The sequence below is a fragment of the Bombina bombina genome, chromosome 4 (assembly GCF_027579735.1).
Source record: "Bombina bombina isolate aBomBom1 chromosome 4, aBomBom1.pri, whole genome shotgun sequence".
Taxonomy (NCBI): domain Eukaryota; kingdom Metazoa; phylum Chordata; class Amphibia; order Anura; family Bombinatoridae; genus Bombina; species Bombina bombina.
In genome coordinates this window covers 1226382017-1226409138 of record NC_069502.1, presented here as the reverse complement: position 1 = coordinate 1226409138, position 27122 = coordinate 1226382017, and the positions used below count along the sequence as shown (strand labels likewise).

General features: G+C 40.1%; 1 protein-coding gene across 2 annotated transcripts in view; it reads left to right on the top strand.

The window, feature by feature from the left end:
* Positions 1-27122, top strand: part of TJAP1 (tight junction associated protein 1) — a 447483-nt gene that overhangs the window by 359978 nt on the left and 60383 nt on the right. For both annotated transcript variants that reach the window (XM_053712761.1, XM_053712760.1), the window contains exon 11: positions 4737-4844. In XM_053712761.1, coding sequence (XP_053568736.1) covers positions 4737-4844 — 108 coding nt within the window. The remainder of the gene's footprint in view (positions 1-4736; positions 4845-27122) is intronic.

Genomic DNA, 27122 nt, shown 5'->3' with positions numbered 1-27122 from the left:
TGTGTACGAGACCCATCCAGTTCCAGGGGAGGAACAGGGATAGAGTTTTTACTCAAATCTGTTTGTGGTTCCCAAGGAGAGGGAACCTTCAAATCTATTTTGGATTTAAAGATCTTAAACAAATTCCTCAGAATTCCATCATTTAAGTTGGAAACTATTCGTACCATCTTAACTATGATCCAGGAGAGTCACTAGAGGGCTACAATGGATTTGAAGGATGCTTATCCTCACATTACGATGCAGAAAGATTACCATCGGTTTTTCAGGTTCCCTTTTTAAACAGGCATTACCAGTTTTGTAGTTCTTTCCTTTAGGGTTAACTACAGCCCCAAGAATCTTTATAGAGGTTCTGGGGTCGCTTTGGCGGTCCTTAGGCTGCGGGGCATAGAAGTGGCCCCTTATTTTGACGACATCCTGATACAGGCGTCAAACATCCAAGTTGCCAAGTCTCATACGGACGTAGTACTGGCATTTCTGAGATCGCATGGGTGGAAAAGTGAACAGGAAGAGTGCTCTATCCCCAATCTCAAGGGTTTCCCTCCTAGGGATTCTGATAGATTTTGTAGAAATGAAAATTTACCTGACGGAGTCCAGGTTGTCAAAGTTTCTAAATTTCTGTTGTGTTCTTCATTCCATCCGCGCCCTTTGGTGGCTCAGTATATGAATGTAATTGGCTTAATGATAGCGGCAAGGGACGTAGTACCGTTTGCATGCCTTCATTTCAGACCGCTGCAACTATGCAGACTCAGTCAGAGGAATGGGGATTACACAGATTTGTTCTCCTGTTAAATCTGGACCAAGAGACCAGAGATTCTCTTCTCTGGGGACTATCTCGGGTCCATCTGTCCAAGGGTATGAATTTCCGCAGGTCAGATGGGACAATTGTTACAACAGATGCCAGCCTTTTAGGTTGGGATACAGTCTGGAACTGCCTGAAGGCTCAGGGATAGTGGACTCAGGAGGAGACCCTCCTTCTAAGGTATATTCTGGAACTGGGAGCGGTATTCCATGCTCTTCAGACTTGGCCTCAGTTAGCAACTCTGAGGTACATCATTTTTCAGTCGGACAATATCACGACTGTGGCTTCCATCTTCCATCAAGGGGGAACATAGTTTCCTAGCGATGTTAGCAGTCTTAAAATAATTCACTGGACAGAGACTCTCTCTTGTCTGTCAGCTATCCATATCCCAGGTGTTGAGAACTGGGAGGCGGATTTTCTAAGTCGTCAGACTTTTCATCTGGAGGAGTGGGATTCCCTCCGGAGGTGTTTACACAAGATCAAGCAGGAGAGTGCTTTGGTGTTTTTGACAGCGCCTGCGTGGCCACGCAGGACCTGGTATACAGATCTGGTGGACATGTCATCCTCTCCACCACGGTCTCTGTTTCTGAGACAGGACCCTCTACCTCAGGGTCTTTTCAACCATCTAAATATAACTAATCTGAGATGGACTGCCTGGAGACTGAACGCTTGATGTTATCAAAGCATGACTTTTCCGAGTCAGTCATTGATACCTTAATACAGGCATGAAATCCTGTCTCTAGGAAAATTAACATAGATATGGTGTAAATATCTTATTGTTATGAATCCAAGGGTTACTCATGGAGTAAATTCGGGATTCCAAGGATATTATCTTTTCTCCACGATGATTTTGAGAAACTGGTTGTCAGCTAGTTCCTTAAAAGGACAGATTTCTACTCTGTCTATTCTTTTGCACAAGCGTCTGGCAGGTATTCTAGATGTTCAGGCGTTTGGTCAGGCTTTGGTTAGAACCAAGCCTGTGTTTGAAACTGTTGCTCCGCCATGGAGCTTAAACCTGGTTCTTAAGGTTCTTCAAGGAGTTCCGTTTGAACCTTTTTCATTCCATAGATATCAAACTTTTATCTTGGAAAGTTCCTTTTTGGTAGCTATTTCCTCGGCTCGTAGAGTCTCTGAGTTATCTGCGTTACAATGTAATTCTCCTTATCTGGTCCTCCGTACGGATAAGGTGGTCCTGTGTACCAACCTGGGTTTTTACCTAAGGTGGTATCTAACAAGAATATCACTCAAGAAATTGTTGTTCCATTCTTGTACCCTTATCCTTCTTCAAAGAAGGAAAGTCTATTACACAATTTGGACGTGGTTCGTCCTTTAAAGTTTTACTTACAAGCTACTACAGATCTTCATCAAACATTCACTTTGTTTGTTGTCTATTCTGGTCTGAGGAGAGGTCAAAGACTTCAGCAACCTCTCTGTCTTTTGGTTTTAAAAAAAAAGCACAATTCTTTTAGCTTAGGAGACTGCTGGACAGCAGCCTCCTGAAAGGATTACAGCTCATTCTACTAGAGCTATGGTTTTCACTTGGGCCTTTTTAAAAATGAGGCTTCTGTTGAACAGATTTACAAGACGGAGTCTTGGTCTGCGTTTTATACTTTTTCAAATTTAACAAATTTGATTCTTTGCTTCTTCGGAGGCTATTTTTGGGAGAAAGGGTTTTTATAGGCAGCGGTAACTTCCGTTTAAGTACCTGCCTTGTCCCTCCCATCATCCGTGTACTTTAGCTTTGGTATTGGTATCCCATAAGTAATGGATGATCCGTGGACTGGATACACTTAACAAGAGAAAACATAATTTATACTTACCTGATAAATTTATTTCTCTTGTAGTGTATCCAGTCCACGGCCCGCCCTGTCCTTTTAAGGCAGGTAATTTTTTCATTTAAACTACAGTCACCACTGCACCCTATGGTTTTTCCTTTCTCTGCATGTTTTCGGTCGAATGACTGGATATGGCAGTTAGGGGAGGAGCTATATAGCAACTCTGCTATGGGTGATCTCTTGCAACTTCCTGTTGGGAAGGAGAATATCCCATAAGTAATGGATGATCCGTGGACTGGATACACTACAAGAGAAATAAATTTATCAGGTAAGTATAAATTATGTTTTCTTCTGATGGAAAGAGTCCACAGCTCCCCGCCCGTAATTTTATGTGGGGCGTCCTTATACTCTTCTGGCACCTTTCATCCCGATATTTCTTCTACTGTTCCTTGTTCCTCTGCAGAATGACTGGGGAATGAGGGGAGTGGGAGGATTATTTAAGCCTTGGCTGGGGTGTCTTTGCCTCCTCCTGGTGGCCAGGTTCTTATTTCCCAAAAGTAATGAATGCAGCTGTGGACTCTTTCCATCAGAAGAAAATGAAATTATCAGGTAAGCATAATTTATGTTTTGTTGTTTTTTCTGGTTCCAGAGAAGGTTAGGAAGCCTCTGCCATTTCTTTGTCATCCTCGTTAAAGCTTTTGTTTCTCAAGGCTTATTTGGAGGCAGGGCAGGCTCCGCCTCAGAGATTTACAGCTCATTCTACTAAGTTCAGTCGCCATTTCTTGTTCTTTTTCAGAATGAAGCTTCGTTGATGTCGTTTTGGTCTTTGCATATTTGTATTGTTTTTACCATTTTGATGTATTTTGCTTCTTCTGAAGCAGTCTTTTGTAGAAAAGTTCTTCAGGCAGCTGTCTCAGTTTGGTTCTACTGCTTTTGATTTAAGTTTTTTTAAGAAAAACTTAATTATTGTGTGGATTTATTTTCTCAGTGGAAATAGCTGTTATTTTATCCCTCCCTCTCTAGTGACTCTTCTGTGGACTTCCACATCTTGGGTATTTTCTATCCCATACGTCACTAGCTCATAGACTCTTGCCAATTACATGAAAGAAAACATAATTTATGTAAGAACATACCTGATAAATTAATTTCTTTCATATTGGCAAGAGTCCACGAGGCCCACCCTTTTTGTGGTGGTTATGATTTTGTATAAATTTGGGAAACTTTGCCCCTCCTGGTAGGATTGTATACCCATACGTCACTAGCTCATGGACTCTTGCCAATATGAAAGAAAATAATTTATCAGGTAAGTTCTTACATAAATCATGTTTTTTAAATCCCTGCCTTTGTAATTACTCGTGGACTCCACAGCTTGGGTATTAGTTCAAAAGAGAAATGGATTGTGGACTCTCACCACTTGTATGAAAGCAAACAATTTATGCTTTCCTGATGATAAATTAATTTATTTCATGGTGGTAACCAAGAGACCCCACCCTTATGTTTTTTTGGGGGTTAGTTTTTTCTTCAACACATATTTTCCCCCTGCTCCTTTTATGGTTTTTATTTCTTTTTATTACCTAACTTTGCTTAGCTATACATTAGACTAAGGTATGTGTGAGTTGGGAGGGGTTATATAGAGCTCTTGACGCCTCCTAATGGTAGAGAAGAGTAATTACCAGGAGTAATGGATGATGGACTTTCACCACCATGAAAGAAATGAATTTATCGGGTAAGCATAAATTGTGTTTTCACTTCTTTTCTATCCTACTGATCCTGTTATCTGTTTCTCTCTTTCTCTCACCACCTCCTGCTTTCAGGCATCGCTCAGCCAAAGCTGGATCTATTCAGTTGCGTTTGGTAGATGAGGAGAGGGTTTGATTGCCATGTTACTTAGATCCTTACCTTGTCCTACCTGGACTCCAACCTGCACCCTCTGTGGGCCTATTGTACACACCTCCCATGTCACAGGCCCTCTCAGCTACCTTTTTTGTCCCCTTTATCCTCACTGCTGGGCTTACGGCTTCCCATTGTGGTTGGCACTATCCCTTTGTCTGATGTTTTGCACACCTGACCCAGTTAGCTGCCCTCTCCTGTCTGCACTCCTTGTACCCTTCATCTGTGCAATTTAAGGCCTTCACTCACCACCCTCTCATTGTTCCCCCCAGATTAAGAAAGCTGAGATGGATCGGAAAACTCTGGACTGGGAGATTGTGGAGCTGACCAACAAGCTGCTGGATGCAAAGACCACCATCAACAAGCTAGAGGAACTGAATGTAAAGTATCAGGGGCAGGGGTGGGCATATGAGATCCTTGTATTGAGAGTGCTATTACACAAACAGAGTGCTGACACAGAGAGACCAGAGATAGTGCCATTACATAGCAAGACCAGAGATAGTGTCATTACATAGTGAGACCAGAGATAGTGTCATTACATAGTGAGAGACCAGAGATAGTGTCATTACATAGTGAGACCAGAGATAGTGTCATTACATAGTGAGAGACCAGAGATAGTGTCATTACATAGCAAGACCAGAGATAGTGTCATTACATAGTGAGAGACCAGAGATAGTGTCATTACATAGTGAGAGACCAGAGATAGTGTCATTACATAGTGAGAGACCAGAGATAGTGTCATTACATAGTGAGACCAGAGATAGTGTCATTACATAGTGAGACCAGAGATAGTGTCATTACATAGTGAGAGACCAGAGATAGTGTCATTACATAGTGAGAGACCAGAGATAGTGTCATTACATAGTGAGACCAGAGATAGTGTCATTACATAGTGAGAGACCAGAGATAGTGTCATTACATAGTGAGACCAGAGATAGTGTCATTACATAGTGAGAGACCAGAGATAGTGTCATTACATAGTGAGACCAGAGATAGTGTCATTACATAGTGAGAGACCAGAGATAGTGTCATTACATAGTGAGAGACCAGAGATAGTGTCATTACATAGTGAGACCAGAGATAGTGTCATTACATAGTGAGAGACCAGAGATAGTGTCATTACATAGTGAGACCAGAGATAGTGTCATTACATAGTGAGAGACCAGAGATAGTGTCATTATATAGTGAGACCAGAGATAGTGCCATTACATAGTGAGACCAGAGATAGTGTCATTACATAGTGAGACCAGAGATAGTGTCATTATATAGTGAGAGACCAGAGATAGTGTCATTATATAGTGAGACCTGAGATAGTGTCATTACATAGTGAGACCAGAGATAGTGTCATTACATAGTGAGACCAGAGATAGTGTCATTATATAGTGAGAGACCAGAGATAGTGTCATTATATAGTGAGACCAGAGATAGTGTCATTATATAGTGAGAGACCAGAGATAGTGTCATTACATAGTGAGAGACCAGAGATAGTGTCATTATATAGTGAGACCAGAGATAGTGTCATTACATAGTGAGAGACCAGAGATAGTGTCATTACATAGTGAGAGACCAGAGATAGTGTCATTACATAGTGAGAGACCAGAGATAGTGTCATTACATAGTGAGACCAGAGATAGTGTCATTACATAGTGAGAGACCAGAGATAGTGTCATTACATAGTGAGAGACCAGAGATAGTGTCATTACATAGTGAGAGACCAGAGATAGTGTCATTACATAGTGAGAGACCAGAGATAGTGTCATTACATAGTGAGAGACCAGAGATAGTGTCATTACATAGTGAGAGACCAGAGATAGTGTCATTACATAGTGAGAGACCAGAGATAGTGTCATTACATAGTGAGACCAGAGATAGTGTCATTACATAGTGAGAGACCAGAGATAGTGTCATTACATAGTGAGACCAGAGATAGTGTCATTACATAGTGAGAGACCAGAGATAGTGTCATTACATAGTGAGACCAGAGATAGTGTCATTACATAGTGAGACCAGAGATAGTTGTCATTACATAGTGAGAGGACCAGAGATAGTGTCATTACATAGTGAGAGACCAGAGGATAGTGTCATTACATAGTGAGACCAGAGATAGTGTCATTACATAGTGAGAGACCAGAGATAGGTAGTCATTATTACATAGGTGAGACCAGAATAGTGGTCATTACATAGTGAGAGACCAGAGATAGTGTCATTACATAGTTGGTAGAGACCAGAGAATAGTGTCATTACATAGTGAGACCAGAGATAGTGTCATTACATAGTGAGACCAGAGATAGTGTCATTACATAGTTGAGACCAGAGATAGTGTTCATTACATAGTGAGACCAGAGATAGTGTCATTACATAGTGAGAGACCAGAGATAGTGTCATACATAGTGAGAGACCAGAGATAGGTGTCATTACATAGTGAGACCAGAGATATGGTCATTACATAGTGAGACCAGAGATAGTGTCAATACATATGAGAGACCAGAGATAGTGTCCATTACATAGTGAGAGAGCCAAGGATAGTGTCATTACATAGTGAGACCAGAGATAGTGTCATTACATAGTGAGACCAGAGATAGTGTCATTACATAGTGAGACCAGAGATAGTGTCATTACATAGTGAGACCAGAGATAGTGTCATTACATAGTGAGAGACCAGAGATAGTGTCATTACATAGTGAGACCAGAGATAGTGTCGTTACATAGTGAGAGACCAGAGATAGTGTCATTACATAGTGAGAGGACCAGAGATAGTGTCATGACATAGTGAGAACCAGAGATAGTGTCATTACATAGTGAGACCAGAGATAGTGTCTATTACATAGTGAGACACAGAGATAGTGTCATTACATAGGAGAGACCAGAGATAGTGTCATTACATAGTGAAGACCAGAGGATAGTGTCATTACATAGTGAGACCAGAGAGATAGTGCCCATTACTATAGTGAGAGACCAGAAGATAGTATCATTACATATACCATAGATAGAGCATTAACAAAGTGAGAGACCATAGATAGTTCATTACATAGTGAGAGAACAGAGATTAGTGTCATACATAGTGAGACCAGAGATAGTGTCATTACATATGGAGACCGACAGAGATAGGTGTCATTACATAGTGAGACCAGGAGAGAGTGTCATTACATAGTGAGGACCAGAGATAGTGTCAGTTCACATAGTGAGGACCAGAGGATAGTGTCATTACATAGTGAGACCAGAGATAGTGTCATTACATAGTGAGAGACCAGAGATAGTGTCATTACATAGTGAGACCAGAGATAGTGTCATTACATAGTGAGAGACCAGAGATAGTGTCATTACATAGTGAGAGACCAGAGATAGTGTCATTACATAGTGAGAGACCAGAGATAGTGTCATTACATAGTGAGACCAGAGATAGTGTCATTACATAGTGAGAGACCAGAGATAGTGTCATTACATAGTGAGACCAGAGATAGTGTCATTACATAGTGAGACCAGAGATAGTGTCATTACATAGTGAGACCAGAGATAGTGTCATTACATAGTGAGAGACCAGAGATAGTGTCATTATATAGTGAGACCAGAGATAGTGTCATTACATAGTGAGACCAGAGATAGTGTCATTACATAGTGAGACCAGAGATAGTGTCATTATATAGTGAGAGACCAGAGATAGTGTCATTACATAGTGAGACCAGAGATAGTGTCATTACATAGTGAGAGACCAGAGATAGTGTCATTACATAGTGAGAGACCAGAGATAGTGTCATTACATAGTGAGACCAGAGATAGTGTCATTACATAGTGAGACCAGAGATAGTGTCATTACATAGTGAGAGACCAGAGATAGTGTCATTACATAGTGAGAGACCAGAGATAGTGGTCATTACATAGTGAGAGACCAGAGATAGTGTCATTACATAGTGAGAGACCAGAGATAGTGTCATTACATAGTGAGACCAGAGATAGTGTCATTACATAGTGAGAGACCAGAGATAGTGTCATTACATAGTGAGAGACCAGAGATAGTGTCATTACATAGTGAGAGACCAGAGATAGTGTCATTACATAGTGAGAGACCAGAGATAGTGTCATTACATAGTGAGAGACCAGAGATAGTGTCATTACATAGTGAGAGACCAGAGATAGTGTCATTACATAGTGAGACCAGAGATAGTGTCATTACATAGTGAGAGACCAGAGATAGTGTCATTACATAGTGAGAGACCAGAGATAGTGTCATTACATAGTGAGAGACCAGAGATAGTGTCATTACAAAGTGAGAGACCAGAGATAGTGTCATTACATAGTGAGGAGACCAGAGATAGTGTCATTAACATAGTGAGAGACCAGAGAGTAGTGTCCATTACATAGTGAGACCAGAGATAGTGTCATTATATAGTGAGAGACCTAAGAGGATAGTGTCATTACAGAGTGAGAGACCAGAGATCTTTTCATTACATAGTGAGACCAGAGATAGTGTCATTACATAGTGAGAGACCAGAGATAGTGTCATTACATAGTGAGACAAGAGATAGTGTCATTACATAGTGAGAGACCAGAGATAGTGTCATTACATAGTGAGATACCAGAGATAGTGTCATTACATAGTGAGAGACCAGAGATAGTGTCAATACATAGTGAGAGACCAGAGAATAGTGTCATTGACATAGTGAGATACCAGAGGATAGTGTCATTACATAGTGAGAGACCAGAGATAGTGTCATTACATAGTGAGGGAGACCATAGATAGTGTCATTACATAGGTGAGACCAGAGATAGTGTCATTACATAGTGAGACCAGAGGATAGTGTCATAACATAGTGAGAAGACCAGAGATAGTGTCATTACATAGTGAGACCAGAGATAGGTGTCATTACATAGTGAGACCAGAGATAGTGTCATTACATAGTGAGAGACCAGAGATAGTGTCATTACATAGTGAGACCAGAGATAGTGTCATTACATAGTGAGAGACCAGAGATAGTGTCATTACATAGTGAGAGACCAGAGATAGTGTCATTATATAGTGAGAGACCAGAGATAGTGTCATTACATAGTGAGAGACCAGAGATAGTGTCATTACATAGTGAGAGACCAGAGATAGTGTCATTACATAGTGAGACCAGAGATAGTGTCATTACATAGAGAGACCAGAGATAGTGTCATTACATAGTGAGACCAGAGATAGTGTCATTACATAGTGAGACCAGAGATAGTGTCATTACATAGTGAGAGACCAGAGATAGTGTCATTACATAGTGAGACCAGAGATAGTGTCATTACATAGTGAGAGACCAGAGATAGTGTCATTACATAGTGAGAGACCAGAGATAGTGTCATTACATAGTGAGAGACCAGAGATAGTGTCATTACATAGTGAGACCAGAGATAGTGTCATTACATAGTGAGACCAGAGATAGTGTCATTACATAGTGAGAGACCAGAGATAGTGTCATTACATAGTGAGAGACCAGAGATAGTGTCATTACATAGTGAGACCAGAGATAGTGTCATTACATAGTGAGAGACCAGAGATAGTGTCATTATATAGTGAGACCAGAGATAGTGTCATTACATAGTGAGAGACCAGAGATAGTGTCATTACATAGTGAGACCAGAGATAGTGTCATTACATAGTGAGAGACCAGAGATAGTGTCATTACATAGTGAGACCAGAGATAGTGTCATTACATAGTGAGAGACCAGAGATAGTGTCATTACATAGTGAGAGACCAGAGATAGTGTCATTACATAGTGAGACCAGAGATAGTGTCATTATATAGTGAGAGACCAGAGATAGTGTCATTACATAGTGAGAGACCAGAGATAGTGTCATTACATAGTGAGAGACCAGAGATAGTGTCATTACATAGTGAGAGACCAGAGATAGTGTCATTACATAGTGAGAGACCAGAGATAGTGTCATTACATAGTGAGAGACCAGAGATAGTGTCATTACATAGTGAGACCAGAGATAGTGTCATTACATAGTGAGAGACCAGAGATAGTGTCATTACATAGTGAGAGACCAGAGATAGTGTCATTACATAGTGAGACCAGAGATAGTGTCATTATATAGTGAGAGACCAGAGATAGTGTCATTACATAGTGAGAGACCAGAGATAGTGTCATTACATAGTGAGACCAGAGATAGTGTCATTACATAGTGAGATACCAGAGATAGTGTCATTACATAGTGAGACCAGAGATAGTGTCATTACATAGTGAGATACCAGAGATAGTGTCATTACATAGTGAGATACCAGAGATAGTGTCATTACATAGTGAGAGACCAGAGATAGTGTCATTACATAGTGAGAGACCAGAGATAGTGTCATTACATAGTGAGACCAGAGATAGTGTCATTACATAGTGAGACCAGAGATAGTGTCATTACATAGTGAGAGACCAGAGATAGTGTCATTACATAGTGAGACCAGAGATAGTGTCATTACATAGTGAGACCAGAGATAGTGTCATTACATAGTGAGAGACCAGAGATAGTGTCATTACATAGTGAGACCAGAGATAGTGTCATTACATAGTGAGACCAGAGATAGTGTCATTACATAGTGAGACCAGAGATAGTGTCATTACATAGTGAGAGACCAGAGATAGTGTCATTACATAGTGAGACCAGAGATAGTGTCATTACATAGTGAGACCAGAGATAGTGTCATTACATAGTGAGAGACCAGAGATAGTGTCATTACATAGTGAGAGACCAGAGATAGTGTCATTACATAGTGAGACCTGAGATAGTGTCATTACATAGTGAGAGACCAGAGATAGTGTCATTACATAGTGAGACCAGAGATAGTGTCATTACATAGTGAGACCAGAGATAGTGTCATTACATAGTGAGAGACCAGAGATAGTGTCATTACATAGTGAGAGACCAGAGATAGTGTCATTACATAGTGAGAGACCAGAGATAGTGTCATTACATAGTGAGAGACCAGAGATAGTGTCATTACATAGTGAGAGACCAGAGATAGTGTCATTACATAGTGAGAGACCAGAGATAGTGTCATTACATAGTGAGAGACCAGAGATAGTGTCATTACATAGTGAGAGACCAGAGATAGTGTCATTACATAGTGAGAGACCAGAGATAGTGTCATTACATAGTGAGACCAGAGATAGTGTCATTACATAGTGAGAGACCAGAGATAGTGTCATTACATAGTGAGACCAGAGATAGTGTCATTACATAGTGAGAGACCAGAGATAGTGTCATTACATAGTGAGAGACCAGAGATAGTGTCATTACATAGTGAGAGACCAGAGATAGTGTCATTACATAGTGAGACCAGAGATAGTGTCATTACATAGTGAGACCAGAGATAGTGTCATTACATAGTGAGACCAGAGATAGTGTCATTTACATAGTGGAGAGACCAGAGATAGTGTCATTACATAGTGAGAGACCAGAGATAGTGTCATTACATAGTGAGGACCTAGAGATAGTGTCATTACATAGTGAGACCAGAGATAGTGTCATGTACATAGTGAGAGACCAGAGATAGTGTCATTACATAGTGAGACCAGAGATAGTGTCATTACATAGTGAGACCAGAGATAGTGTCATTACATAGTGAGAGACCAGAGATAGTGTCATTACATAGTGAGACCAGAGATAGTGTCATTACATAGTGAGAACCAGAGAGAGTGTCATTACATAGTGAGAGACCAGAGATAGTGTCATTACATAGTGAGAGACCAGAGATAGTGTCATTACATAGTGAGACCAGAGATAGGTGTCATTACATAGTGAGACCAGAGATAGTGTCATTACATAGTGAGAGACCAGAGATAGTGTCATTACATAGTGAGACCAGAGATAGTGTCATTACATAGTGAGACCAGAGATAGTGTCATTACATAGTGAGGACCAGCAGATAGTGTCATTACATAGTGAGAGACCAGAGATAGTGTCATTACATAGTGAGAGACCAGAGGATAGGTGTCATTACATAGTGAGAGACCAGAGAATAGTGTCATTACATAGTGAGAGAGACCAGAGATAGTGTCAATTACATAGAGAGAGACCAGAGATAGTGTCATTACATAGTGAGAGACCAGAGATAGTGTCATTACATAGTGAGACCAGAGATAGTGTCATTACATAGTGAGAGACCAGAGATAGTGTCATTACATAGTGAGAGACCAGAGATAGTGTCATTTAATAGTGAGAGACCAGAGATAGTGTCATTACATAGTGAGACCAGAGATAGTGTCATTACATAGTGAAAGACACAGAGTGATAGTGTCATTACATAGGTGATAGACCAGAGATAGTGTCATTACATAGTGAGACAGAGATTAGTGTCATTACATAGTGATGACCAGAGATAGTGTCATTACATAGTGAGAGACATAGAGATAGTGTCATTACATAGTGAGACCAGAGATAGTGTCATTACATAGTGAGAGACCAGAGATAGTGTCATTACATAGTGAGGACCAGAGATAGTGTCATTACATAGTGAGGACCAGAGATAGTGTCATTACATAGTGAGAGACCAGAGATAGTGTCATTACATAGTGAGACCAGAGATAGTGTCATTACATAGTGAGACCAGAGATAGTGTCCATTACATAGTGAGAGACCAGAGATAGTGTCATTACATAGTGAGACCAGAGATAGTGTCATTACATAGTGAGACCAGAGATAGTGTCATTACATAGTGAGACCAAGATAGTGTCATTACATAGTGAGAGACCAGAGATAGTGTCATAAATAGTGAGACCAGAGATTAGTGGCATTACATAGTGAGGAGACCCAGAGAGTGTCATTACATAGTGAGAGACCAGGGGTTATTGAGACCAAGATAGTGTCATTACATAGGGAGACCAGAGATAGAGTGTCATTACATAGTGAGAGACCATGAGATAGTGGTCATTATATAGTGAGAGACCAGAGATAGTGTCATTACATAGTGAGACCAGAGATAGTGTCATTACATAGTGAGAGACCAGAGATAGTGTCATTACATAGTGAGAGACCAGAGATAGTGTCATTACATAGTGAGAGACCAGAGATAGTGTCATTACATAGTGAGACCAGAGATAGTGTCATTACATAGTGAGACCAGAGATAGTGTCATTATATAGTGAGACCAGAGATAGTGTCATTACATAGTGAGACCAGAGATAGTGTCATTACATAGTGAGACCAGAGATAGTGTCATTACATAGTGAGACCAGAGATAGTGTCATTACATAGTGAGACCAGAGATAGTGTCATTACATAGTGAGAGACCAGAGATAGTGTCATTACATAGTGAGAGACCAGAGATAGTGTCATTACATAGTGAGACCAGAGATAGTGTCATTACATAGTGAGAGACCAGAGATAGTGTCATTACATAGTGAGAGACCAGAGATAGTGTCATTACATAGTGAGAGACCAGAGATAGTGTCATTACATAGTGAGAGACCAGAGATAGTGTCATTACATAGTGAGACCAGAGATAGTGTCATTACATAGTGAGACCAGAGATAGTGTCATTACATAGTGAGAGACCAGAGATAGTGTCATTACATAGTGAGAGACCAGAGATAGTGTCATTACATAGTGAGAGACCAGAGATAGTGTCATTACATAGTGAGAGACCAGAGATAGTGTCATTACATAGTGAGAGACCAGAGATAGTGTCATTACATAGTGAGAGACCAGAGATAGTGTCATTACATAGTGAGAGACCAGAGATAGTGTCATTACATAGTGAGAGACCAGAGATAGTGTCATTACATAGTGAGACCAGAGATAGTGTCATTACATAGTGAGACCAGAGATAGTGTAATTACATAGTGAGAGACCAGAGATAGTGTCATTACATAGTGAGACCAGAGATAGTGTCATTACATAGTGAGACCAGAGATAGTGTCATTACATAGTGAGACCAGAGATAGTGTCATTACATAGTGAGACCAGAGATAGTGTCATTACATAGTGAGAGACCAGAGATAGTGTCATTACATAGTGAGACCAGAGATAGGTGGTCATTACATAGTGAGAGACCAGAGATAGTGTCATTACATAGTAGAGAGACCAGAGATAGTGGTCATTACATAGTGGTGAGACCAGAGATAGTGGTCATTACATAGTGAGGACCAGAGATAGTGTCATTACATAGTGAGACCAGAGATAATGTGTCATTACATAGTGAGAGACCAGAGATAGTGTCATTACACTAGTGAGAGAGACCAGAGATAGTGTCATTACATAGTGAGACCAGAGATAGTGTCATTACATAGTGAGACCAGAGATAGTGTCATTACATAGTGAGAGACCAGAGATAGTGTCATTACATAGTGAGGACCAGAGATAGTGTCATTTACATAGGGAGGACCAGAGATAGGTGTCATTACATAGTGAAGACCAGAGATAGTGTCATTACATTGTGAGAGGGACCAGAGATAGTGTCATTACATAGTGAGACCTGAGATAGTGTCATTACATAGTGAGACCAGAGATAGTGTCATTATATAGTGAGAGACCAGAGATAGTGTCATTACATAGTGAGAGACCAGAGATAGTGTCATTACATAGTGAGACCAGAGATAGTGTCATTACATAGTGAGACCAGAGATAGTGTCATTACATAGTGAGAGACCAGAGATAGTGTCATTACATAGTGAGACCAGAGATAGTGTCATTACATAGTGAGACCAGAGATAGTGTCATTACATAGTGAGAGACCAGAGATAGTGTCATTACATAGTGAGACCAGAGATAGTGTCATTACATAGTGAGACCTGAGATAGTGTCATTACATAGTGAGACCAGAGATAGTGTCATTATATAGTGAGAGACCAGAGATAGTGTCATTACATAGTGAGAGACCAGAGATAGTGTCATTACATAGTGAGACCAGAGATAGTGTCATTACATAGTGAGACCAGAGATAGTGTCATTACATAGTGAGACCAGAGATAGTGTCATTACATAGTGAGACCAGAGATAGTGTCATTACATAGTGAGACCAGAGATAGTGTCATTACATAGTGAGACCAGAGATAGTGTCATTACATAGTGAGACCAGAGATAGTGTCATTACATAGTGAGAGACCAGAGATAGTGTCATTACATAGTGAGACCAGAGATAGTGTCATTACATAGTGAGACCAGAGATAGTGTCATTACATAGTGAGACCAGAGATAGTGTCATTACATAGTGAGAGACCAGAGATAGTGTCATTACATAGTGAGAGACCAGAGATAGTGTCATTACATAGTGAGAGACCAGAGATAGTGTCATTACATAGTGAGAGACCAGAGATAGTGTCATTACATAGTGAGACCAGAGATAGTGTCATTACATAGTGAGAGACCAGAGATAGTGTCATTACATAGTGAGACCAGAGATAGTGTCATTACATAGTGAGAGACCAGAGATAATGTCATTACATAGTGAGACCAGAGATAGTGTCATTACATAGTGAGAGACCAGAGATAGTGTCATTATATAGTGAGACCAGAGATAGTGTCATTACACAGTGAGAGACCAGAGATAGTGTCATTACATAGTGAGAGACCAGAGATAGTGTCATTACATAGTGAGACCAGAGATAGTGTCATTACATAGTGAGACCTGAGATAGTGTCATTACATAGTGAGAGACCAGAGATAGTGTCATTACATAGTGAGAGACCAGAGATAGTGTCATTACATAGTGAGAGACCAGAGATAGTGTCATTACATAGTGAGAGACCAGAGATAGTGTCATTACATAGTGAGAGACCAGAGATAGTGTCATTACATAGTGAGAGACCAGAGATAGTGTCATTACATAGTGAGACCAGAGATAGTGTCATTATATAGTGAGACCAGAGATAGTGTCATTATATAGTGAGACCAGAGATAGTGTCATTACATAGTGAGAGACCAGAGATAGTGTCATTACATAGTGAGACCAGAGATAGTGTCATTACATAGTGAGACTAGAGATAGTGTCATTACATAGTGAGAGACCAGAGATAGTGTCATTACATAGTGAGACTAGAGATAGTGTCATTACATAGTGAGAGACCAGAGATAGTGTCATTACATAGTGAGACTAGAGATAGTGTCATTACATAGTGAGAGACCAGAGATAGTGTCATTACATAGTGAGAGACCAGAGATAGTGTCATTACATAGTGAGACCAGAGATAGTGTCATTACATAGTGAGACCAGAGATAGTGTCATTACATAGTGAGACCAGAGATAGTGTCATTACATAGTGAGACCAGAGATAGTGTCATTACATAGTGAGACCAGAGATAGTGTCATTACATAGTGAGAGACCAGAGATAGTGTCATTACATAGTGAGACCAGAGATAGTGTCATTACATAGTGAGACCAGAGATAGTGTCATTACATAGTGAGAGACCAGAGATAGTGTCATTACATAGTGAGAGACCAGAGATAGTGTCATTACATAGTGAGACCAGAGATAGTGTCATTACATAGTGAGACCAGAGATAGTGTCATTACATAGTGAGACCAGAGATAGTGTCATTACATAGTGAGACCAGAGATAGTGTCATTACATAGTGAGACCAGAGATAGTGTCATTACATAGTGAGACCAGAGATAGTGTCATTACATAGTGAGAGACCAGAGATAGTGTCATTACATAGTGAGACCAGAGATAGTGTCATTACATAGTGAGACCAGAGATAGTGTCATTACATAGTGAGAGACCAGAGATAGTGTCATTACATAGTGAGAGACCAGAGATAGTGTCATTACATAGTGAGACCAGAGATAGTGTCATTATATAGTGAGACCAGAGATAGTGTCATTACATAGTGAGAGACCAGAGATAGTGTCATTACATAGTGAGACCAGAGATAGTGCCATTACATAGTGAGAGACCAGAGATAGTGTCATTACATAGTGAGAGACCAGAGATAGTGTCATTACATAGTGAGACCAGAGATAGTGTCATTACATAGTGAGACCAGAGATAGTGTCATTACATAGTGAGACCAGAGATAGTGTCATTACATAGTGAGAGACCAGAGATAGTGTCATTACATAGTGAGAGACCAGAGATAGTGTCATTACATAGTGAGAGACCAGAGATAGTGTCATTACATAGTGAGACCAGAGATAGTGTCATTACATAGTGAGAGACCAGAGATAGTGTCATTACATAGTGAGAGACCAGAGATAGTGTCATTACATAGTGAGAGACCAGAGATAGTGTCATTACATAGTGAGACCAGAGATAGTGTCATTACATAGTGAGACCAGAGATAATGTCATTACATAGTGAGAGACCAGAGATAGTGTCATTACATAGTGAGACCAGAGATAGTGTCATTACATAGTGAGACCAGAGATAGTGTCATTACATAGTGAGACCAGAGATAGTGTCATTACATAGTGAGAGACCAGAGATAGTGTCATTACATAGTGAGAGACCAGAGATAGTGTCATTACATAGTGAGAGACCAGAGATAGTGTCATTACATAGTGAGAGACCAGAGATAGTGTCATTACATAGTGAGACCAGAGATAGTGTCATTACATAGTGAGACCAGAGATAGTGTCATTACATAGTGAGACCAGAGATAGTGTCATTACATAGTGAGACCAGAGATAGTGTCATTACATAGTGAGACCAGAGATAGTGTCATTACATAGTGAGACCAGAGATAGTGTCATTACATAGTGAGACCAGAGATAGTGTCATTACATAGTGAGACCAGAGATAGTGTCATTACATAGTGAGACCAGAGATAGTGTCATTACATAGTGAGAGACCAGAGATAGTGTCATTACATAGTGAGACCAGAGATAGTGTCATTACATAGTGAGACCAGAGATAGTGTCAGAGATAGTGTCATTACATAGTGAGAGACCAGAGATAGTGTCATTACATAGTGAGAGACCAGAGATAGTGTCATTATATAGTGAGAGACCAGAGATAGTGTCATTACATAGTGAGACCAGAGATAGTGTCATTACATAGTGAGACCAGAGATAGTGTCATTACATAGTGAGACCAGAGATAGTGTCATTACATAGTGAGAGACCAGAGATAGTGTCATTACATAGTGAGACCAGAGATAGTGTCATTACATAGTGAGAGACCAGAGATAGTGTCATTACATAGTGAGAGACCAGAGATAGTGTCATTACATAGTGAGAGACCAGAGATAGTGTCATTACATAGTGAGAGACCAGAGATAGTGTCATTACATAGTGAGACCAGAGATAGTGTCATTACATAGTGAGAGACCAGAGATAGTGTCATTACATAGTGAGAGACCAGAGATAGTGTCATTACATAGTGAGACCAGAGATAGTGTCATTACATAGTGAGACCAGAGATAGTGTCATTACATAGTGAGAGACCAGAGATAGTGTCCATTATATAGTGAGACCAGAGATAGTGTCATTACATAGTGAGACCAGAGATAGTGTCATTACATAGTGAGAGACCAGAGATAGTGTCATTACATAGTGAGACCAGAGATAGTGTCATTACATAGTGAGAGACCAGAGATAGTGTCATTACATAGTGAGACCAGAGATAGTGTCATTACATAGTGAGAGACCAGAGATAGTGTCATTACATAGTGAGAGACCAGAGATAGTGTCATTACATAGTGAGAGACCAGAGATAGTGTCATTACATAGTGAGACCAGAGATAGTGTCATTACATAGTGAGAGACCAGAGATAGTGTCATTACATAGTGAGACCAGAGATAGTGTCATTACATAGTGAGACCAGAGATAGTGTCATTACATAGTGAGAGACCAGAGATAGTGTCATTACATAGTGAGAGACCAGAGATAGTGTCATTACATAGTGAGACCAGAGATAGTGTCATTACATAGTGAGACCAGAGATAGTGTCATTACATAGTGAGAGACCAGAGATAGTGTCATTACATAGTGAGGACCAGAGATAGTGTCATTACATAGTGAGACCAGAGATAGTGTCATTACATAGTGAGAGACCAGAGATAGTGTCATTACATAGTGAGAGACCAGAGATAGTGTCATTACATAGTGAGACCAGAGATAGTGTCATTACATAGTGAGACCAGAGATAGTGTCATTACATAGTAGAGACCAGAGATAGTGTCATTACATAGTGAGACCAGAGATAGTGTCATTACATAGTGAGACCAGAGATAGTGTCATTACATAGTGAGAGACCAGAGATAGTGTCATTACATAGTGAGACCAGAGATAGTGTCATTACATAGTGAGACCAGAGATAGTGTCATTACATAGTGAGAGACCAGAGATAGTGTCATTACATAGTGAGACCAGAGATAGTGTCATTACATAGTGAGACCAGAGATAGTGTCATTACATAGTGAGAGACCAGAGATAGTGTCATTACATAGTGAGAGACCAGAGATAGTGTCATTACATAGTGAGAGACCAGAGATAGTGTCATTACATAGTGAGAGACCAGAGATAGTGTCATTACATAGTGAGAGACCAGAGATAGTGTCATTACATAGTGAGAGACCAGAGATAGTGTCATTACATAGTGAGAGACCAGAGATAGTGTCATTACATAGTGAGAGACCAGAGATAGTGTCATTACATAGTGAGAGACCAGAGATAGTGTCATTACATAGTGAGAGACCAGAGATAGTGTCATTACATAGTGAGAGACCAGAGATAGTGTCATTACATAGTGAGACCATAGATAGTGTCATTACATAGTGAGACCATAGATAGTGTCATTACATAGTGAGAGACCAGAGATAGTGTCATTACATAGTGAGAGACCAGAGATAGTGTCATTACATAGTGAGACCAGAGATAGTGTCATTACATAGTGAGAGACCAGAGATAGTGTCATTACATAGTGAGAGACCAGAGATAGTGTCATTACATAGTGAGAGACCAGAGATAGTGTCATTACATAGTGAGACCAGAGATAGTGTCATTACATAGTGAGAGACCAGAGATAGTGTCATTACATAGTGAGACCAGAGATAGTGTCATTACATAGTGAGAGACCAGAGATAGTGTCATTACATAGTGAGAGACCAGAGATAGTGTCATTACATAGTGAGACCAGAGATAGTGTCATTACATAGTGAGAGACCAGAGATAGTGTCATTACATAGTGAGACCAGAGATAGTGTCATTACATAGTGAGAGACCAGAGATAGTGTCATTACATAGTGAGAGACCAGAGATAGTGTCATTACATAGTGAGACCAGAGATAGTGTCATTACATAGTGAGACCAGAGATAGTGTCATTACATAGTGAGACCAGAGATAGTGTCATTACATAGTGAGAGACCAGAGATAGTGTCATTACATAGTGAGACCAGAGATAGTGTCATTACATAGTGAGAGACCAGAGATAGTGTCATTACATAGTGAGACCAGAGATAGTGTCATTACATAGTGAGAGACCAGAGATAGTGTCATTACATAGTGAGAGACCAGAGATAGTGTCATTATATAGTGAGAGACCAGAGATAGTGTCATTACATAGTGAGAGACCAGAGATAGTGTCATTACATAGTGAGACCAGAGATAGTGTCATTACTTAGTGACAGACCAGAGATAGTGTCATTACATAGTGAGACCAGAGATAGTGTCATTACATAGTGAGACCAGAGATAGTGTCATTACATAGTGAGAGACCAGAGATAGTGTCATTACATAGTGAGACCAGAGATAGTGTCATTACATAGTGAGAGACCAGAGATAGTGTCATTACATAGTGAGAGACCAGAGATAGTGTCATTACATAGTGAGACCAGAGATAGTGTCATTACATAGTGAGACCAGAGATAGTGTCATTACATAGTGAGAGACCAGAGATAGTGTCATTACATAGTGAGAGACCAGAGATAGTGTCATTACATAGTGAGACCAGAGATAGTGTCATTACATAGTGAGACCAGAGATAGTGTCATTACATAGTGAGACCAGAGATAGTGTCATTACATAGTGAGAGACCAGAGATAGTGTCATTACATAGTGAGACCAGAGATAGTGTCATTACATAGTGAGACCAGAGATAGTGTCATTACATAGTGAGAGACCAGAGATAGTGTCATTACATAGTGAGACCAGAGATAGTGTCATTACATAGTGAGAGACCAGAGATAGTGTCATTACATAGTGTGAGGGAGACCAGAGGATAGGTGTCATTACATAGTGAGAGACCAGAGAGAGTGTCATTATATAGTGAGAGACCAGAGATAGTGTCTGTTCATAGTGAGAGACCAGAGATAGTGTCATTACATAGTGAGAGACCAGAGATAGTGTCATTACATAGTGAGAGACCAGAGATAGTGTCATTACATAGTGAGAGACCAGAGATAGTGTCATTACCTAGTGAGAGACCAGAGATAGTGTCATTACATAGTGAGAGACCAGAGATAGTGTCATTACATAGTGAGGACCAGAGATAGTGTCATTACATAGTGAGAGACCAGAGATAGTGTCATTACATAGTGAAGACCAGAGATAGTGTCATTACATAGTGAGAGACCAGAGAATAGTGTCATTACATAGTGAGAGACCAGAGATAGTGTCATTACATAGTGAGAGACCAGAGATTAGTGTCATTACATAGTGAGACCAGAGATAGTGTCATTACATAGTGAGACCAGAGATAGTGTCATTACATAGTGAGAGACCAGAGATAGTGTCATTACATAGTGAGAGACCAGAGATAGTGTCATTACATAGTGAGACCAGAGATAGTGTCATTACATAGTGAGACCAGAGATAGTGTCATTACATAGTTGAGACCAGAGATAGTGTCATTACATAGTGAGAGACCAGAGATAGTGTCATTACATAGTGAGACCAGAGATAGTGTCATTACATAGTGAGAGACCAGAGATAGTGTCATTACATAGTGAGAGACCAGAGATAGTGTCATTACATAGTGAGAGACCAGAGATAGTGTCATTACATAGTGAGAGACCAGAGATAGTGTCATTACATAGTGAGAGACCAGAGATAGTGTCATTACATAGTGAGAGACCAGAGATAGTGTCATTACATAGTGAGACCAGAGATAGTGTCATTACATAGTGAGACCAGAGATAGTGTCATTACATAGTGAGAGACCAGAGATAGTGTCATTACATAGTGAGACCAGAGATAGTGTCATTACATAGTGAGACCAGAGATAGTGTCATTACATAGTGGAGACCAGAGATAGTGTCATTACATAGTGAGACCAGAGATAGTGTCATTACATAGTGAGACCAGAGATAGTGTCATTACATAGTGAGACCAGAGATAGTGTCATTACATAGTGAGAGACCAGAGATAGTGTCATTACATAGTGAGAGACCAGAGATAGTGTCATTACATAGTGAGAGACCTAGAGATAGTGTCATTACATAGTGAGACCAGAGATAGTGTCATTTACATAGTTGAGACCAGAGATAGTGTCATTACATAGTGAGACCAGAGATAGTGTCATTACATAGTGAGACCAGAGATAGTGTCATTACATTAGTGAGACCAGAGATAGTGTCATTACATAGTGAGAGACCGAGATAGTGTCATTACATAGTGAGAGACCAGAGATAGTGTCATTACATAGTGAGAGACCAGAGATAGTGTCATTACATAGTGAGACCAGAGATAGTGTCATTACATAGTGAGAGACCAGAGATAGTGTCATTACATAGTGAGAGACCAGAGATAGTGTCATTACATAGTGAGAGACCAGAGATAGTGTCATTACATAGTGAGGACCAGAGATAGTGTCATTACATAGTGAGACCAGAGATAGTGTCATTACATAGTGAGACCAGAGATAGTGTCATTACATAGTGAGAGACCAGAGATAGTGTCATTACATAGTGAGACCAGAGATAGTGTCATTACATAGTGAGACCAGAGATAGTGTCATTACATAGTGAGAGACCAGAGATAGTGTCATTACATAGTGAGACCAGAGATAGTGTCATTACATAGTGAGAGACCAGAGATAGTGTCATTACATAGTGAGACCAGAGATAGTGTCATTATATAGTGAGAGACCAGAGATAGTGTCATTACATAGTGAGACCAGAGATAGTGTCATTACATAGTGAGAGACCAGAGATAGTGTCATTACATAGTGAGACCAGAGATAGTGTCATTACATAGTGAGAGACCAGAGATAGTGTCATTACATAGTGAGAGACCAGAGATAGTGTCATTACATAGTGAGACCAGAGATAGTGTCATTACATAGTGAGAGACCAGAGATAGTGTCATTACATAGTGAGACCAGAGATAGTGTCATTACATAGTGAGAGACCAGAGATAGTGTCATTACATAGTGAGACCCGAGAGATAGTGTCATTACATAGTGAGACCAGAGATAGTGTCATTACATAGTGAGACCAGAGATAGTGTCATTACATAGTGAGAGACCCAGAGATAGTGTCATTACATAGTGAGAGACCAGAGATAGTGTCATTACATAGTGAGAGACCAGAGATAGTGTCATTACATAGTGAGAGACCAGAGATAGTGTCATTACATAGTGAGAGACCAGAGATAGTGTCATTACATAGTGAGACCAGAGATAGTGTCATTACATAGTGAGACCAGAGATAGTGTCATTACATAGTGAGACCAGAGATAGTGTCATTACATAGTGAGACCTGAGATAGTGTCATTACATAGTGAGAGACCAGAGATAGTGGGCATTACAATAGTGAAGACCAGAGATAGTGTCATTACATAGTGAGAGACCAGAGATAGTGTCATTACATAGTGAGACCAGAGATAGAGTCAAAATACATAGTGAGACCAGAGATAGTGAGATTACATAGTGAGAGACCAGAGATAGTGTCATTACATAGTGAGAGACCAGAGATAGTGTCATTACATAGATGAGGGGGGGAGACCAGAGATAGTGTCATTACATAGTGAGAGACCAGAGATAGTGTCATTACATAGTGGAGAGACCAGAGATCGTGTCATTCACATAGTGTGAGGACCAGAGATAGTGTCAATACAATAGTGAGAGCTAGAGATAGTGTCATTACATGTGAGACTAAGAGATAGTGTCATTACATAGTGAGAGACAGAGTAGTGTCATTACTATAGTGAGAGACCTAGTAATAGTGTTCATTACCTAGTGAGAGACCCAAGAGTAGTAGTCATTACATAGTGAGGACCAGAGATAGTGTCATTACACTAGTGAGACTAGAGATAGTGTCATTACATAGTGAGGACCAGAGATAGTTGGTCATTACATAGTGAGAGACCAGAGATAGTGTCATTACATAGTGAGACCAGAGATAGTGTCATTACATAGTGAGAGACCAGAGATAGTGTCATTACATAGTGAGAGACCAGAGATAGTGTCATTACATAGTGAGACCAGAGATAGTGTCATACATAGTGAGACCAGAGATAGTGTCATTACATAGTGAGACCAGAGATAGTGTCATTACATAGTGAGACCAGAGATAGTGTCATTACATAGTGAGACCAGAGATAGTGTCATTACATAGTGAGACCTGAGATAGTGTCATTACATAGTGAGAGACCAGAGATAGTGTCATTACATAGTGAGACCAGAGATAGTGTCATTACATAGTGAGAGACCAGAGATAGTGTCATTACATAGTGAGAGACCAGAGATAGTCTATAAACATAGTGAGACCAGAGATAGTGTCATTACATAGTGAGACCAGAGATAGTGTCATTACATAGTGAGAGACAGAGATAGTGTCATTACATAGTGAGAGACCATAGATAGTGTCATTACATAGTGAGAGACCAGAGATAGTGTCATTACATAGTGAGACCAGAGATAGTGTCATTACATAGTGAGAGACCAGAGATAGTGTCATTACATAGTGAGACCAGAGATAGTGTCATTACATAGTGAGACCAGAGATAGTGGTCATTACATAGTGAGAGACCAGAGATAGTGTCATTACATAGTGAGAGACCAGAGATAGTGTCATTACATAGTGAGAGACCAGAGATAGTGTCATTACATAGTAGAGACCAGAGATAGTGTCCATTACATAGTGAGACCAGAGATAGTGTCATTACATAGTGAGACCAGAGATAGTGTCAGTACATAGTGAGACCAGAGATAGTGTCATTACATTAGTGAACAAATTGAGACAGGAGATAGTGTCATTACATAGTGAGAGACCACAGATAGTGTCTATTACATAGTGAGACCAGAGATAGTGTCATGTACATAGTGGAGACCAGAGATAGTGTCATTACATAGTGAGACCAGAGATAGTGTCATTACATAGTGAGACCAGAGATAGTGTCATTACATAGTGAGACAAGAGATAGTGTCATTACATAGTGAGACACAAGATAGTGTCATTACATAGTGAGAGACCAGAGATAGTGTCATTACATAGTGAGAGACCAGAGATAGTGTCATTACATAGTGAGAGACCAGAGATAGTGTCATTACATAGTGAGACCAGAGATAGTGTCATTACATAGTGAGACCAGAGATAGTGTCATTACATAGTGAGACCAGAGATAGTGTCATTACATAGTGGAGACCAGAGATAGTGTCATTACATAGTGAGACCAAGATAGTGTCATTACATAGTGAGAGACCAGAGATAGTGTCATTACATAGTGAGACCAGAGATAGTGTCATTACATAGTGAGAGACCAGATATAGTGTCATTACATAGTGAGAGACCAGAGATAGTGTCATTACATAGTGAGAGACCAGAGATAGTGTCATTACATAGTGAGACAAGAGATAGTGTCATTACATAGTGAGAGACCAGAGATAGTGTCATTACATAGTGAGACCAGAGATAGTGTCATTACATAGTGAGAGACCAGAGATAGTGTCATTACATAGTGAGAGACCAGAGATAGTGTCATTACATAGTGAGAGACCAGAGATAGTGTCATTACATAGTGAGAGCCAGAGATAGTGTCATTACATAGTGAGACCAGAGATAGTGTCATTACATAGTGAGACCAGAGATAGTGTCATTACATAGTGAGACCAGAGATAGTGTCATTACATAGTGAGAGACCAGAGATAGTGTCATTACATAGTGAGACCAGAGATAGTGTCATTACATAGTGAGAGACCAGAGATAGTGTCATTACATAGTGAGACCAGAGATAGTGTCATTACATAGTGAGACCAGAGATAGTGTCATTACATAGTGAGACCAGAGATAGTGTCATTACATAGTGAGACCAGAGATAGTGTCATTACAATAGTGAGAGGACCAGAGATAGTGTCATTACATAGTGAGAGACCAGAGATAGTGTCATTACATAGTGAGAGACCAGAGATAGTGTCAGTACATAGTGAGACCAGAGATAGTGTCATTACATAGTGAGAGACCAGAGATAGTGTCATTACATAGTGAGAGACCAGAGATAGTGTCATTACATAGTGAGAGACCAGAGATAGTGTCATTACATAGTGAGAGACCAGAGATAGTGTCATTACATAGTGAGAGACCAGAGATAGTGTCATTACATAGTGAGACCAGAGATAGTGTCATTACATAGTGAGAGACCAGAGATAGTGTCATTACATAGTGAGAACCAGAGATAGTGTCATTACATAGTGAGAGACCAGAGATAGTGTCATTACATAGTGAGAGACCAGAGATAGTGTCATTACATAGTGAGACCAGAGATAGTGTCATTACATAGTGAGAGACCAGAGATAGTGTCATTACATAGTGAGATAGG